Raw genomic sequence first — 18,313 nt, forward strand, 5'->3', positions numbered from 1 at the left:
TTCAAAATGGAAGCTGTGGAGGAAAAAAAGCTAGCTCACGTGTCCTTGCCATCACTGGGCTTTTGCAACTGTGCATGATAAGTGCTATAAATTCCTTGAGCCAGAGTGCAGTGCTTTGCCATAGCCCATGCTGCCCAGCACATCCCTCACCCACTGTGCTTGTGAGCAGTGATATACGTGAAGGAGATTTATAGGCATGTGTCCAGAACACACTATATCTTAGGCTTTAATCTCTTTTAAATGACATACTCCCACATGAGACAGAATTAGGTCTGTATTCACGCTTTTGTTACAAGATGCTGTGCCTACATTACAGCAAGTTTAGTGAGTCCCACTGGACTCCATGTCCCTCACTGCACTGCACTTGTGGCCGAGCCAGATGGCTGAGGTGGAAGCCTCTTCAGGAACACATCTCTATAGAGGAGGATGTCACACTGCACTGGGTGACCAGACTCTCACTGAATGCAACTCCGTCATGGTAATTAAATCACATTAAAGCTTGCTTTTATTACATACCCCCTTGTGATTTTGCCTGACTACATTCTAATTACCAGCCTTGCTGCAGCACACCCGGGTTCCACAGCTCATTCCTCCTCCTGTTTTATGGGAAATGACTTACCTTGCACAATCCTAATGAAAATACTGCAGTGAGATAATTTTCTCCTTTTTATCTTGCATTTCCCATTCTATAGTGTGTAAGCCATGTTTTGCATGGAAGAAAACAAAATGTTCAGGCTTACAGGCTTTGTTAGAAGCAGCAGATACATCTGTTAAGGCTCCCCAAAGTAGTTTAATCACATCTGCTATTTTCTTACCTAATACCTGATCTTGAAGCAAAGATACATTTTTCCATGTCAGATGCACCAGTTTCTCAGAGAGACTACATTTGGCACTTCTTATTCTCCTCCTATTAACTTCTCAAGGAGAGTATTTTAAAGCAGGTGCATTTCACCAACATACTAGTATACTTACCATCATAATAGTAAAATCATACTTTTTACTTGAATATACCAGAAAATACTTACACTAGTAGCTTCTGAGCAATGTTTCCAGCAGTAGGCACAATTCCTCTCTCCCATCCAATGAGCTTCCAGCAATAATCAGGTCATCTGAACATTAATGGAGTACTTCAGGAGAGCTGAAGGAGTAGGATGTGGCTTCATTCGGTGTGTCCCCAGCAGCACCCTTGGCCATGGTTTGTTTTCCAGTTACAGCACTAACTGTACCTAAACACCACACTGATGCCAGGATAGCCATTTTCAGTCTGTTAAGGTAGGGAAGACATCTGAAATCTGGAAGACGACAGCAAGATAAGCACCTACTGCTTCAAAAGAGACTAAGACACTGTAAATCTGGCTGCCACAGTAGCAGGTATCATCCACATCTAGACTGCAGATACTCCCATGTAACATACCTGCTGCTTTCAACTCCTAAGGTAACATGAAGGAAATGTAGTCTGGACCATCATACAACTTCCACAGCCCAGCACACACAACATGTTACATCAGGAGAACTGAAAAGCAGGGCTTCCCCCTCTTCTTCCCATTCCTTGGGGGAATTCCGTGCCAGCTGCTGCATACTGCAGTGAATTACAGAAACCTGTAGGCTGCTTATTTTTGTTTGCTGCTGGCAGTGGAGGGGGCTACTCATGTACTCTTGGCTGATTTCTACACCTAGACCTGAAATCACAATTTTCTAAGAATTTCATGTTATCTACTGCATTCAGTAAATGGGCTAGGGTTCTCCAATGTGATTTTACCGTTTTTTAATAGACATCCATGTTTTGCATTGCTCGAAGAAGCTGACCAGCTGCTTCTTAACAAAAATCATTCAAGCAAATGCTCCATTTTCTAAATACTTATATGGTTTCACAAAGGCTGTCAGGAAAAAAGGAAAAACAACAAAAAAAAAAGAGAAGAAAAAAAGAGGAAAAAGAAGGAAAACCCAAAAGAAAGCAAGCAAAGCAAAGCCAGGAATCCATGTTTATGCAGACAAACCAGAAAGAGGGTACAGAATGTTCCCTTTCCAAGATGGGCTCATGCCCATGGGCTGCAGCAGATGAGGGAGTTGCAGAGCACCAAGTATATTGGATTTTTCAGAGTACTCTTGATCCAGATGGACGCGGATTGCCCATAAGCTCCCAAGAGCAAAGTCATCGCCAGTCCTGGGCTGGTACCAACTCTATAACTTGGGACTTGTGTTCTGTATAATTCTTCTTCCAAAAACCTAAATATCTCCTCCTCCCCCACCACTGGAGGCTGCTGCCTCCATATAAAATAAATCAGAAATCAGGCCATTAGCTATGCTTTTAAGAATACTAAACAGTACTCTATCTGTGTTCACAGTGATATAGCTTATGGGACTTTCCAAAAAAGCTTCATCACTGGTAGCCAGAGGTAAAATAAAGTCCTAGAGAACAAGAGAGATGAAAAACGAAGAAGAAAAAGCAAATGTGGATATAAGCAAAAATCGAGGAAAAGGAAAACAGACCCAGCTAGGAATGAAGATAATGAAAATGGTCAGGTTAGCAGCCCAGTGAGACGCGGCTAAGTACCATCCCCAGATGGGAACTGGGGCCTGAGGGCAAAGAAATGAGTTTGGGATCCTGGAAGAACACTCACATTCTGGGTCAAGGTCTTTAGTCATTCATTAGCACTCATGGTCAGCTGCAGCCAGAGAACACTGAGCTCAGTATTGGAGGTTATTTCAATAAGAGGATGTTGTCAAATGATGGATGAAAAATAGTGATTTTTTTGTAGGCAGTGAATGGTAATTCCTGCATGAACAGAACCCAGAATATTCAGATCTCAGCATCAAATTTGTGACTGAGGCCACATGTGGGAAGAGCAGCTAAAGTTCCTTCATGATTGGACCAAATGCCTATGAATTTGTACGTAGCACATAAAAAGCACCAGTAAATGTACTCCAGATAGCAAAGGGAATGGTACACTTGACTTTCAACACAAGAAATGGGATTTAAAACCTCTTTTCCCTGTCACTACCCATTTCTTTAACAGTTTGGGTTTAACGTATTCCTTGGCTGCTCAGCTAAGGATAATATTTGCCCTAACCTCCCCTGTGCCAGGGACCCAAACGCACCCCTGAAGATTTGGAGGCACAGCAAATGCAGCCATCATCAGGATTCCAAGGACTACAAAAACAAGTGCCAACCTCAGGCTTACACTGTCTTCTCCGTTTGCAGTTTCTGTTTCAACCTATGGGGTTTTTGTTCATTTGTTTGTTTAAAAAAAAACATTTTTTCCCTGCTGCTTTATCCAAATAAGGCTCTTTTCTTTCTCCCACTTTCACACAATTGTTTTATTCAGACAAGAGACAGATGAAAGTATCATTTCTTGTCAGCAAGACTTGTACCTGGATGACATGGAATTCCTTATTTGGTTAAAACACAGGTTAATGGTGTTGGCTTCCTCGCTGCTTCGCCAAGCCACTTCTGTTCTGAAGCTGTTTCAAAGAGCACGATGGGATTCAGAGTTACAGCATTAGTTGCTGCAGCAGTGAGGATGGATTGGAGGAGTTTCACAGAGAGCTACAAACATGATTCACAGCTGCTGCTGGCTTAAAGATACGTAAACAGATGTTTAACTGTGAAGTTTCCAGTTTCCCATAATCAGCTGTTTAAGAAGTGGTATATATATTTAGGAATACTCACCATACATGCCATGTAAGCAGTTTGTGTTGCAGGTCTCTGACACAAAAGCAGAGGGATTATAGAGTCATAGGGTTGGAAATTACCTTAAGATCATCTAGTTCCAACCCTGAAATCATCTCTTGTTCATCCCTCAGATCTTGAGTTAAAAGCGTACTTTTAAGTGAAGATACAGGACAGAAAGCCCAACAGTGCTGCAGGTTATACAGTATGTACAGTATAAGCACTTTGGAAGCTGTGAGAAGGCTCCAGGGCTCCCTCTGTTCCCCCACTGGACAGTAAGACTTGTAATCATGAGGTCTCTGGGCTCACAGTTACGACGGATGCTACTTCCTTGAGTTTTAATTGCAGCAAAATGAGTGCAGGGCCTGCACAAGAAAGGTCTTTCAGGGCTTTTATAACAAACTTTGCCTCCTCCTAGAGAAAAGCATCCCTACAGGGATGCGTTTACTCCGTTTATTTCTAGCCAAAATAGCAGCATGTCAGCCTTCAGGTAACATGTGCAAACCGCCTTCATAACCAGCAATACAGACTCCTCCACCTCCGTTCTGGCAGGTTGGGGTTGCCTGTGCTTGGGTGCAGCCAGGCGCCAGCTACTTGGACCACAACGTTGTTCTACTTGCTACACTTGAATGTTACTAACAAGTTTTATAAAAGGCTGTTAGCTGACCTGTATTAAAATTTTAATCATAGAATAATAAAATCAACGAAGTTGGAAAAGACCTTTAAGATCATCAAGTCCAACCATTACCCCAGCACTGCCAAGGCCACCACTAGACCATGTCACTAGGGGCTTCATCTACATGGGTTTTGAACACTCCCAGGGATGGTGATTCCACCACTAATAGGGGACCAGAGCACTAAAGTTACAGGGATTTCCTGCTTTGCTTTTTTCAATACAAGTTCATCAGCCTATAGCGCAACTACAAATAAGAATGAGCAGTGCCAGTACGTCAACCCTAGTAAGACAGCGTGGAGGTAACCCCCACTCCAGCCCTTGTTTAAACAAGTAAACAACACTGCCAATATTCTTTCATGCCAAATTTGACCAACCCCTGCATTTATGCTCTCTGTGTGTGCCACACCATAGTGGTATGGCAATGACTTCTTTCATGCTGTAGCAGGAGAAGGTGCAGAGCACCAGGTAGGTTGGGTTTTTCTGAGTACTCTGGGTCCAGGAGTACATGGAAGGCACTGTGCAGCTAGCACTGTAGGGACAAACTGCTTCTAATCGGGAAAGAAGGTGAAAAAAATAGATTATGCAGCCTGAGAAGTGGGAGGATATGTGCAGATGAGATCGCTGTCATTCGTGATTTGTCATCCGATTTGGGCTCCTGTCTTGGGCAATAGCCTCCCTTCCCAGTCCTCATTCTGTTCCCCAATGCTGCAATGCAAATAGCCTCTCTCTGCCTCACCTCTGACTTCTCAGAAGGCTAAAGCCAACAGACCTGTCCTCTTTGCCTCGCCATGCAACTATTCAGGTTAGGGTGGAAGTCCCCGGGTTAAGCCAGGTGTGCCATGCAGCTCAGCTCCGAACAACAGGAAGAACACCAAGCAGCCTGCAGTGTTAAAAAGGAACATTTTATTGCAAGAGATTACAGACCTGGCACTATGGCCACATGTTTCCATTACACCAAAATTGCTACCCATGGATCAGGCAACAGCACCTACAAAGCATGGTGGATTGAAATATCTGAAATCATAATGCAGGCAGTTTTTTTAAGGAATTACCATCCTAACAGGATTTAAAAAATAAAGTCAAAACTATATAAACCAAATTTATTTTAAATATTCAACTGGTGTTTAAGTATCCAGGGCATTAACTACTGTGACAAAAAGTGGAAAAGTCTGTTAACCATAGTGCTCAGCTAAACAGCCTTTGCATGCAGCCCTTACCACTCAGTTAAAAGAAAGTACTTGATACTTGCTGTTCATTTGCCCCACGTTTGTTTTCAGAGTCAGGTAGAAGATTTAGCGAGAAACCCCTCTTTAAAGCACTAATGATACACAGGAAACCCAGAACCACACCTGGCCCAAAAAAAGCACTGGAGTCAAACCAGCCCTGCAGGAAAAGATCTCCCCTTCTCAGTCCCATGCTGCTGACCTTTTCAAACTCGGGATGGATGCACTTCTCTGAGCCCCAACTCATGACTCACATTCCTCCTGGGATCCACTTACCTCAGAGACCTTGGTGATTTCCCTGAATGCGGCTGAAAAGGCAGGACCTTCGACAGACACATAGCTCAAACACAGAAAGTCCGCCCAGGACATAAGCCCCAACTGTTACAATCCCCACCTTCGGCATGTTACATGCTTGCTCTCCCTCCCCAGTGGCTATTGTCTGGTCTGTGCTTTTCCTCCCACAGAGAAGAGTCAGCAGCTCACTTCTGGCACCAGGGCTGGAGATGAGCCCTAGGAATGCAAAAGTTGGATCTATGGGCTGAGCTGGACTGCCTCAACCTGTGGGAGCGTCCCACCTAATACAGTTCACAGAGTGCACAGGAAGCAGTACATGGCAAACGGCAGTAAATGCCCAGGGATCTTTATGAATCAACATTTGTTAAGCACTTGCCTCCATCTCCAAGTTCCCACACATACAGCCTAAACACACTACCAAAAACTGCTACACCACTGCAGCCTTCATCCCAAAGCAAACTACCTAACGGGAAGAGACCAACACTTGTGTTTGTATGTGCAATTCTGTCAGTCCAGTCCTGTGGCAGAGGCTGCCACAGAGCCTCTCAAGCCACACATCTCAAAACATGAGATTCGTACCATAAAGCAACTGATTTAATTAACTGGCTTCTACCAGATTATTTAGAATGTCTGTAACTCTGGAAAGGGGGACTTTTTTTTTCCTCCTTGTAGGTAGTGACAGAAGATCTGTATTTCCAAACACCAGAAAACAAGAAAAGAGCTCCACAGAGGACTAGAGGCTAAAGAAAGCTCGAGGGTAACTCAACTACCAGTAGTTTTTCAAGACCATTCAGTCCATATCAATCATATATGCAATTAATTTAATAATCAGAAGAGCTCTAGAACTTCTGTATCTATTTCAAATTAGATTGCCAAGGATCTGATGCGAGCCGCCACTGAAAACTGCTGCTCCTCATCAAAAGAATCTCATTTGGAAACTAATCAGCCCTAAAGCTCCCTGTTCTTCAGACACAACCTTGCATTTTAGTGTTACACAAAACAGCTCACTATTGGGATTTAATGAATTAAGTAATTCAGAATTAACTAGGGTTTTTATCGTTATGAACCTAATGGAGATCTTTGCTAATGCGAAATTCCGCACAGTATGGCTTTACCTTACAAGCATTCTTAACAATACTAGATAAATATCATTTGCACTTAATTGATTTATCTGTTAAATAGCCACAAAATATGGCGCTCTCACAAGCACCTTTTTTGGTGAGAAGGTAAACAAGCACTCTATTAAAGCATTATAAACATTCAAGGTGATTTGATCACTTCCTTCTATCCCGTTTTCACACACTGCTGTCAAACTTCCATTTTCACTGTTTATAAAACAACCCCACAATCACCCACTGATTTTAAACTTGTGTTAGTCTGCATACGCATAATTTGTCTGCAACACACTTCAACATCCCAGTTACCTTTCCTAAAATCTCTATTTTTTTCTCCAGTACTGATCCAGATCTTCGAGCTAAAAAAAAAAAAAGGGAATAAATTTTGACAATAAAGCTAAAATTATCTGTAGCAACTTGTACAGTAAAACATCTGACAGCACTGATTTAATGAAAGCCTTGACAGAGCTCGGATGGCTTTGTCTCAAGACCCTGTTCTGCACAGCTGAGCAGTTTCAGCCCATCTATTTCACCAGAACATTCACAAGCCTTGTCTGTTAACTCTGAGCTGTGCACATACAGGAAGACAGACATTTCCCTTCACATTTTCCACCAATCCAATGTAATGCGTCTGTGAACAAGTCAGTTTATTGCAAGTAAATGTACTTTCACTTAAGATCATGAGAAGATTCTAATCTCAAGCAAGACAAATCAATTTCACAAACTTAATTCACACAATGCAAATAAATGCTTCACATTATAGACATTTAGATTTTCTTTAAACCTTTTTATTTAGAGATTTTTCTGGTAAGGAGATATACCATAGGAAAGCAATTTCACTGGCAGTGAGGTATGTATATACTCTACCAAAATACTCCTCTTAACTGCTTTTAGCTTTATTTACATATAAAGAAAATATCAATGCATATCCTTGGCTTAACTACAGTATCTGTTACCCTATATGAGTAAAATGAAATGTTACTCGCATACAAAATTGATTTGTAGAGGAATCTAATTTGAACAAAAATCATGTTCTGAAGACAGTTTAAATGAACAAACACAATTTATCATGACCAAGACACCTGCACCATATTTCCATCCTCACAGCACATTTATTTCAGTAATTCTGTAAGTAGGTCCTTAGCATGAGCATAGTGTTACAGTTTTCATACATATAATCACATCCAAAACAAGCTCTAAATTTTAAGTTGTAAACATTCTCTTCATATGTAGAAACATTTCAACCTGTGTTCGAATTCTCTAAAATGATCAATCTTTTAAACAGAATTATAAATGAAAAGTCTACTCTAACCGTGTAGTGAGCAATGCTTATTAGTACATTTCTACAGTGTTAAATAAAATAGTAGAGAGGCAAACTTCTGTAAGCAAGTCAGACTTTAAGTAAATCATCATAAAGAAACAAACTTGTTAACAAAAAAATGCGTTGTAATAAAGAAAGTTGGATTGAATCTACTATGTTACAAAAACAAGGGTAAATACCATCTTTGTTGACAAGTAGGAGGTAGCATGGATGCACCACTTTATTGTCAGTGAGAAATGCAACTGAAGTAAAGAATATTTCCTTACCACAAATTTCCAGTATTATGTACATATTTCTCTTAGAAATTTGTTTAAACAAGTTTCCCTCCACTTTTTTAGTACAAAAAGCCTCATGTGATTTAAAAAAAACACTTACACACCTAGATAGAATAGTACTAATTGCCCTATTTGAATGAAACAGTCTCTTGAACTATGAAGTACATGATATTTAATGCCCTAAGTTGAGTAAATTGTATTAGCAGTTCTTGGTATTATACAAAACACTACATACATACAAACAAAATATAATAATATCTTATTTTACTATGTAATTCTTTTTTGGAATAAACAGAGCCTTGATTTGGGTAACACTGAAGAGAACATGGATTCTTTGTTTTATTAAAATCTGTCTTTTAAGTACCCATGTGCAACAATTTAAAAATGGCTGTCGTACATGTAATGGTCTTGTATTGATAGTGAACACAGTAACTGACAAAAACATAATAAACCTTAAAAACACATCTTCCACCCTATATAAAATATAAAGACTACTTACTGTAACTGTTAAGTATTCAATTTCTTTTGATGTTACTGTAATCCACTTCCTCTATTTTTCTGTCTTTAGCATTTATAAACATAATTTAGTGTAGCAATTTATTTAAAAAAAGACAAAGTATTTCAAATTTACATCCAATTAAAATTTAAAATGTTTCCTTGTTCTATGATGCTGCTTCTGCCATCAGTAAAGAAAACGAAGTTTCAGTAATTGAAGCAGGCTTTTTAAGTAGTGATGTGACTTCAACCATGCCAGCTCCAGTCCGTGGAAGATTTGCGTTGACAATGTGTCGCTGCAAGTGCTTTATCCAGTCTTCTTGAACAGACAAAGGTCCTCGAAAGACCAGACCACAAAACCTATGCAGACATTAAAATTATTCCATCAAGATATATCTAGCTCTACTGCAAAACTATAAAGACAAGACATTAAGTGGAAAGTCTGAATTTTCTTGAAGCTTGTTTCTATGTATTTTAGCTGAAAATGTTAGTAATTGAGTTCATTTACAGTAACTTTGAGCACAAACCCCTGCAGTTTATACAGCTGACACATTTTTAACACTAGCAATAACAGTCTGTCCTTACGTAAGGTTTCTTTTGAAGGACTGAATATTACCCAGACATGACCAATAAGATTTTAGCTAGAGAAAGTTGGCAACCTAATGCCTGAGTATGATTGATTCAAGTCCTCTTGCTTAAGTTAATTAAAATATGCAACCATTTCCCCCTCCCTTATTATTAAATTTAATACAAACACATTTACAGGATATAATCTTAAATTTTCTTATGATTAAACTTAGTGAGCTCTAAAGATTATTTTATTTGTTCAATAAAATAATCCTATGTACCTGCATCTGAGTATGTAAACTTCATCAGCACTATGAGGTAATGGCAGCATTTTTTTCTTGCTTCCAGATCTTGATCTTGACTTCTTTTGCTTACAGTCTAAAGCTAGGAAGAGAAATTTCTGTATGTGAAAGTGATACTTCAATAAGTGTTAACCAAACAGAGATATTTAGTAAGCATCCCCTATAGCAGTAGTGAAAAGACATTTACCTCCTTTTTATTCTACATTTAATTATAATGTAAATTGAAAACAATTACAGTGTGCTCTAAGAAATTTACTGGCAAAACACATGAAGCTTTTTTAGCTTAGCACAGTGCTTGCTCTTTAGAAGCCTAGATAATTTGACATTTGGCATTAAACTGTTGTTTTAGTATCAGCAAGCACCTACTAACCTATTAGAGAATGCAATAGAAGCAAAGTACCATTGGAAATTCCCTTTCATGCATAAAATGCTGTCAAAATCTTGGAACTTGTTTTGTGTTTCAAGGACCATCGTAAGACCACTCATTTTCAACCAGTCTACAACTTCATAAAGTTGCAGCTTTCAGCCAATACAATCAAGAATTTCTAGTTTGAATAAATCACCTATTTGTTTTCAACATAAAGCAAAAGTTAGTTATTTTAAGTTTCAAATGAAGCTTCCCTCACTCCTGTCTGAATTCTAATGCATCTTGTAAGAACTATGTGTTAATCCTTCACAGTGGGACAATCAACAGGGATGGCAAAGCCACTTCTGAAATTCAATCTAAGCATTTGAAACTATGTATGAAATTAATGTGTGTGAACAGGAAGCACATAGCCACTGTGTTCAGTTAGCACTGAGGTCTGTACCTCCCATAAACAGATGCGATGGAAATCTGTAACAAAACCTGAAGTTTGACTTTAAGCAGCAGCCAAAGTTAGGGGATGAGGGAATTAAACTGAGTTAATATTGTTATGATGAAAACAGCTGATAAAGCTCAAGAAAAAAATCAAGATGTTTGGGACTGCTTGAACTGAGAAGTAAATCTAGCTCTACTTTAAGACACTGACACTAAAACTCCACAGAAACCCGAAAGATAATAACAAGTGGTATTCTTGATACCACAAAGGTAAAATGCTATGCTACTAGAGCATCTTAACAGTAAAATAAAAACAAAGTAATTGTTACACTTGTCTAAGTTTTGACCCCTGTAATACAAAACAGAAGAATAAATCCCAATATTCTGAAGTATAAGACATCATCTGGTGAGGCAAAACATGCTGATTTAAAGAACACACGTCCTGCTTTTGTTATGCCCTCTAAATGAACACCCCTGTAGCCAAAAGTGTTAACTTGTAGGATACACTTGGTATTTCCCAGTTCCATCCCCAGATCTGAAGATTTCTGTATTATCTAGAAAACTCAGAATGAATTTTTGAGGTTTGAAGGTACCAGAGATACTAATCAAACAAGTAGAAAGCAGGTATCAACCTGAAGAGACTTCCTTCAGAGCCTGCGTTAAGCCATCATTAGGAAGATGAGGCTCAACGGCATATTTTCTGATAGCAACAATGAAAGCAGTGTGGATATAAAGGCAGTAACCTGAGGTGGCGGGGGAGAGAGAGAAATAGAAATGGCCAAGACAACTTCTGGAAAAGTGAACAAGCAATAGGTTCTTAATGTTTTATGCTCTTATCAAAAGCTTATTCTTCATATAATTAGGAAGAAAAAAAATCCAACTAACTTTCAGGCTGTAGGAACTACCAAGTAGTATAAATACTTTACATACCGCAACATCACTAACACCACCACCAGACATGTAAGCACATAAAATACTGAAACCCAGATACCCATTCTCGGAAGGGAAATACTTGTAGGAGAGGCAACGTGTCTGAAGCAGTTATTACAGCAAAAGCTTTGCCATTACTGCTCATTTTGCAGAACATCGTGGGAAGGAGGGAACAGAAGTCAGTATCTGAATGCAAACACATCCATGAGTTGCGTCTGATGTCAGTTAGCTGATGTCAGTTGATATGAGTAAAAAAAAAGGGCAGTAGACAGCAGGCTCCTTCTAGAGCAGCCTCCAAGCATTTGAAACAAGAACTAGCTTACTTCCTTCACATTGGCAAAAGTAAGACATTCATTCCCATCAAGAACTTAGATTCTGTTCACATACATCCCAAGCATTTCACAGAGCTTTCAGTTTCTTGCTAAACCTGAACTGGTCTTCTGCAACAGAGTTCCTGAAACCTAATGGCTTTGTATGTGTGTAATATTCTAAGAAAAAAACCCTATAAGGTACTGTGCAGGCAAATAGACAGTGACATAAACAGAACTGCCATAATGTTCGAGAGGTAGTTTCTACTTCCTTGAAAGGTACCTTTTCCAAGAATAAGAAAACAAGGAAAATAAAAAAATGTGCATCTTCTCTGAACCATTTAGGACAGAAGCTCCAGATAAAGCAATCACAAAACAAAGGACAGAAAATATCACCATAAAAGACATCAAGAAAAAAACATTCAGATCACTCAATGCACTCTTCCAGTAACTTCCCTAGGATTGTAAGTAGATTTTGCCTGAGCAAGAAGCTGTTACCAAAAGACAGCAAGCACTAAGAATACTAAACCTGTGTTCTGCAAGATTATTTTTTGTTCCCTTTTCATTTTATATCTACTGAACATATTCCTTCACTTCTTAGGGGGCACGAAGCAGCACAAGTACATTTTGAAGTTACTCCCACGAAGCAGGAAATTAAGTGGAGAAAGAGTAACAGCTGGGTAAAGCTGATCGAAAAACGTAATTCCAACGCCAGTTATCAGAGACGTGTACCAGTAACTGTAACATACATCCAGTGTCCATCCAGCGAGTAACAAGTTGAAATGAAGTCGCATGCACACATTTAAGTACTCTGTTGATACGACGCTTACAAGCAAGCATCAAGTACATCACGCTATTGCTTCACCTGTAAGAAAGCCATGTTCTGACCAAAAAATTACTGTTCTTCCAATCCTTTACTGTAACAAAGCATGACCTGCTAAGAAAATGTTTTTATCACTTCCAGGAAGAGCCCAAGGATATTCAGTTCCAGTAAGCAGCATGGAAATTGCAGCAAATTGCCAGAGAGACACAGGAACCACCTACCATTAAAGCCTACTTTGTGGCTATCAGAGCTCGCAAACTATCCTCATTCTCCATAAAGGCTTCTTTTTTGGAAAAAACCTCCTTCCTTCAAGCTTGGCTGCCCAGTGTTTCCTGGTTGCTATTCCAAAACCTTTTTGTAAAAAAACAATTACACCACTTCATCAAACCTCTTCAAAAAACACATCCTAAGTAAAAACGTTGCACATAAACCCCTTCTTTAACTCTGTGACTGCTTATCAATAAAGACTACAAGCAGATGGAGATGGGAGGCTTAAATGAGCATGCCTAAGACAACATGAACTAGGAAAGTCACAATTATGGGTCCTTCATGTCATAACAGTTGGTCTGTAGTTCACAATTAAAGGGCATCTATGCTAAATTGCACAGAATCATGCTCCACTTCTTGACGTCCCCCAACACGGAACATTTCTCATTTCAGGAAGACTGAAGCTGGGTCTTCATCCAGACTTTGTTACTTTTGCCACAGCATATGTAAGCTAACACAAGCAGAATAACTGCACACATAAATGGATCAATTAACCATTTAAAAACATTGCCAATTAAAAAGGAATAATGAATGTTCAGATTCAATCACTTGCAATCTATTCTCATCAATACAGCACAGTAAAATGTATTTGAAAACCCCCTCGAGTAATTTACTACCTGAAGGATTTAATGGGATACTAAATATCAGCTTATTGTGCTAGTTAATCAGTTGTAAGTGTAGCAGCACAGAATACAGACATGCAAAGCCAGTGGATCTCAGGTCTCTGCTGTAGCTGCATATGCTTCCAGTCAAACTTCCCAAAGCTACAATTCTGACAAAGCAGTATCAGAAATTATCTGGAAGCACAATGGCTGCATGAACTGCTACCTCAGTCATACTACTGGCTCAAAGGCCGAACTCCTCACTCTGTATTCTATTGTTCTCCCCCAAACTTCTGGAAAAGCAGTCTCCATCTACAGAAGCAAAGACTGAAGGAAAGAATGGTGATACCCAGAAGATGACAGCTGTAAAGAAGAGACTTGAGAATGTGAAAATAGGCAGCAAAGAGAAGATGTAAAAAGCCAGGGTGCAAGAGAGTATCAAAAGACTCAAGGGAGGAGGGGAAGGGTCCACAGAGACCTAGAGAAAAGAAAAGGAAGCCTGGATATAAAACTGTACCAAGAAGAGCAAGATGCACTGTGAAAATCTTGCATAAATCTGTCCAGTGCTCTAATCAGAAGAAAGAGGCAAGTCTGCCACATCCTCTGAGAAACACTGATGTGTTGCTCTTAATCAAAACGGATATACAAGATTGTCATCTACTAAAGATGAGCGATTAAATAATTATGTTGTTCAAAATCAGACCACATTAACAACAAATTCATGCTCCACTCAGACACCTGAAGACCATGATGCAAGCAGATACAAAAGGAACTATCCAAATGGACCTAGACAAGGATTTGCTATACAGTGGATCCATACCACGTAACTACAGCCACAAATTAAGTTTAATAAACACTAACGTAGGAAATGCCAACAGCCTAGAAAGTTGTACATCTAGGATGTTTTTCTTGAGTCCATTCTTAAGATCTCCCATTATGCTTAACATAGTGTGTTACACACATAGTGTATTATATTGCTAAAACTGTCAAGCTGTATTTGGAGTAAAAAGAAAACATCACCACCCCCCCCACCCCCAACAAACTAAATGTGATCCAATTACTGACTCTGAAGAAGCAGGGCATCTGCTAGGAAAGCAATGTAATAGTCAACATCAAAACCACATGCAGACAAACTGCAAAACTGAGCAAAAGACTAGTACGCTAGCTAATGTAGTGCTGGGAAAGGTCTCCCTTTGGTGATACAGAGAGATCACTGCACTTCTGTTACTAAACACTAATGCCTAGACAGCTTCTGTAACTGCCAGTTAACAGAACTGCAATTTGTGTTTACACACAATTACAGACCTACAGCAAGAAACTGAGATAAGTATTCAACCAACATGCTTTCTTTTTGGTAGTTATGTTTACTTTAGAAGATATAACAAAGGCTTTGTGAAAGCAGAAGAAGGGACCTTCTGTATGAGCATATCATTGCCTCCATATAGGTTCCAGGCTGAAGCCAAACCAAAGACATCTTGTTCTCAACTGCAACCACCTTTTAACAAAAAAACCCTGAGATTCCCCAAGAGCAACACTCATAGCAAAGTTTAAAAGTAGTGTGTGCTATTGAAATGTTTCATTAAAACATTTATCTTCACTAAAATTTATAATATAAAGTGGAATATCAAATAAAACCACTTTTTAAAAGCTTATTTTTCTGGTCTATGAGCCTTGCATTGAGCTTGCTCAAATGAAAAGTCAACAAGCAAGCTTACAAACTTTGCAGTTATAGCAGTTTTAATAGTAATGACTAAGTTAACATTGATTGCATGAAGTTAATGAAGTTATAGCTAGAACTTAAGCCTAAGTCACTGACTGGCTCCAGTGACGGGCCTTTAACCACATGGTACAGGCTGTTTATCTCCAAATTTATCCAAATTTATTTATCAGCTCCAGCTTCTGCAATCAAAAGATTTGGGTTGTTTTAAATTCTTGTTTCTAACCTTTTTTTTTTTTTTCTTTTTCAGCTTTGTTTCTAACCTCATTTTGCTTCTAACCTAATTTTAAACAAACTTCTAGGTCCAATGATACAAGCCTCAGGAGTTTTCTCTTAGTTCTTTTAAAGAAAGTGGCCACTGCTCCAATGAGCATGCTACTACTTCGCTAGAAAAATACATATTTTAAATAAAACAAATATCCCTGAAAGCACCTTAACAAGCTTCCTTCACTTTTCCCATTTAGCAAAAAGGAAGCTGAGTTACAAGGAGCTTGGCCAGGATCCAATTTCTGTGTACTATCCTATGTGCCACAGCGCTTCCTCCACTGAAGATTTCAACATGCAATTTAAATATACAGCTATTGGAAAGTATGTCACCAGTAGGTATATAAGCAAAGTAACTTACCACAGTTACAGCAGTGGTAAATGATGTCCACTGCCATCATCTTTCTACTGACTAAATATGAAAACTTTCAGAATCACTAACTAAAGGCATATACTCCTATGCATTGGATATTACTGCATCTGCTGACTTCCTTCTAAATCTATTATGCTGTATCATTAACTTGATGTAACATAAGACCTGGCAGCCACAGGCCCTGTCTGTAGAAGTATTTCTTTTACCCTTCTGCAGAGAAAGCCCCTAACTCAGTTTGTCATTCTTAGCATAATGAATTACATCTGCAGTTAAAATCTGTGCTTGATGACACAGAAAACTGATGGCTGCCCTTCTTAATTACTGAATATCCCTGATTTCTTGTCTCCAAATCTTCCTCTCTATATTCCACCTCTGTTGCACAATCATACAAAGTCTCAGTAATCTGAGCAATAATCTAACTGAACTCAGAAACTGCCTATATAGCCAACCAAACTGCAGGCCTCTGGAAATCAGGCAAAATATGCACTATTCAAGGAATTTCAAAGTGAAGTGGTTTTTAATAAAAACCATTAATAGCAGTGCCAAATGCTGTACTGCACTCACTCCACATCAGACCAGGTAATTTTGGGGTTGTGAGCCAAACAAGAAATGAAACCAGCTACATATAGTATGTTGCCATAAATACACAAACTGTAGAATTACTTGCTTTTCCTATCTGAACAACAGTGCTTTTAGCAATTTCATGTGCTAGATTGTAAAAATTACTTGTTGGCTTGTTGTGGGGTTGGTTTTTATGTCCCCCCCTCTCGTCAGTGAGGTACTTTTAAACACTTCATTAGAAGGCTGGTTTGGAAGTTGTGATATTGTAGGAGAATGAATTTAAGCAACCATCCCTCAGTTTTGCTTACATACCTTAAGTGTTGGATCCAAAATAAATGAATAAGAATGAAAATCAGGCATGAGAGTGGACAACAGCAACATACCTTTGCTTACAAGTTGCTGAAGTTTCATGGCAAATCAACTGTTTACCAGTAGAAGCTTCAAAATAATTCTGAATTAACATATGCTTTTGTCCAGTCTGATGAGGAAAATGTATCATAGACAGACTTGCTTTTACATCTGTAACAAAACATACCTGTCCCAGTCAAAAGTCCAGCACTCTTCTTTCGTGCATAAGCGCGTAAGTGGTTGGACAGGCTAACAGCACTTGTAAACGTCGTATTGCAATGCACACACGTTCTAAGCTTCACAGGCATACCTATCATTCAAAAGAAAACTATAATCCAGTTCTCTCTTCAAAAAAATGAAATTCTCAAAGCGTTGTAAAAAGTTTTCTGCAATAAAGATGGTTTAAAATATATTCACTGCATTGACGCAATTGTTTAGTATATTAGAAGGATCCAAGTTAACTGTTATTAGTTTTCCATGTAGTGCTTTAAGCCAAACCATGTCATTTGAAAAAGAACAGAAAGGAGGCAACTTGAGCCCAGTAGGCTACTCTGCAGTTAATACCTACTATCATGTTCCTACAGATCTCCACATTATGAAGCTCTAGTCCCAAAATACAATCCTGCAATTTGAATAGCACAATTCTTTTGAGAAATTTCAGAGCTTGCAACATTTCTCATAAAGGGAATTTAAGTAGTCTCATTGACAAGGCGGTAATTAAAAGTGTTTTACCCACAAGACTGAAGAGCTCAACACTAAATTAGGCTGCTGTTGAAGGCTTGGAGAAAAAGGTGGTAAAACACAGCACTGAACAGCTGCTAAGACAGAACAATTTGTTCAGTGCATTTTCTGTTCATTACTTTAGCTGCACAATCAATAATGAAAGTTAATGATTTGAAGTTTTTTGCTAAGATCTTTGTGCTAAATAAATGATCAACAGAGTAACATGCTATTATCACAGGAAAGCAGTGAAACAATACTGAACTCCTCACTTACCAGACAAAGAAACCAAGAAACCATTATAACTTATCCCCTGCTCACCTTCACGGTAATGTTTCTCCCTTTGTTTTACCAAAGATACATTGTTTTGGTCAACTAACATTTCAAGTTCTCTATCAACAAATTATTAGAAGAATAAACAGAAAAAGCTAAAACTACTCAGCTGGAAACCCTGTGTTTGATGGAAAGAAAGAATGCTATTCTCCAGCAGCCCACAGAAGACATGCTGTTTTTAGGCAAGTTACAGAAGACGAATACTTGGCTGGTAAAAACCTTTATAAAAACTAAAAACCAGAATTAGAAACATTTGCCTTTTTTACAGAAAAACAGAAGAATTTCAACCTATGTTAAGTATTTTCGTATTAACTCAACTGGCGCAGTGCG

General features: G+C 38.9%; 1 protein-coding gene across 10 annotated transcripts in view; it reads right to left on the reverse strand.

The window, feature by feature from the left end:
• Positions 1-5,229: 5,229 nt before the first annotated feature.
• Positions 5,230-18,313, reverse strand: part of ZNF644 (zinc finger protein 644) — an 81,534-nt gene continuing 68,450 nt past the window's right edge. For 9 of the 10 annotated variants that reach the window (XM_062613138.1, XM_062613135.1, XM_062613139.1 and 6 more), the window contains 3 exons: positions 17,118-17,240; positions 9,918-10,020; positions 5,230-9,429 (listed from right to left, as the gene is read on the reverse strand). In XM_062613138.1, the coding sequence (XP_062469122.1) occupies positions 9,237-9,429; positions 9,918-10,020; positions 17,118-17,240 (419 nt within the window). In that variant the 3' untranslated portion in view covers positions 5,230-9,236. The remainder of the gene's footprint in view (positions 9,430-9,917; positions 10,021-17,117; positions 17,241-18,313) is intronic. The other variant, XM_062613144.1, reaches the window with a different exon arrangement.

The sequence above is a fragment of the Pezoporus occidentalis genome, unplaced genomic scaffold (genome assembly GCF_034315485.1).
Source record: "Pezoporus occidentalis ecotype Australia unplaced genomic scaffold, CSIRO_AGI_Poc_V1 ctg164, whole genome shotgun sequence".
Taxonomy (NCBI): Eukaryota; Metazoa; Chordata; class Aves; order Psittaciformes; family Psittacidae; genus Pezoporus; species Pezoporus occidentalis.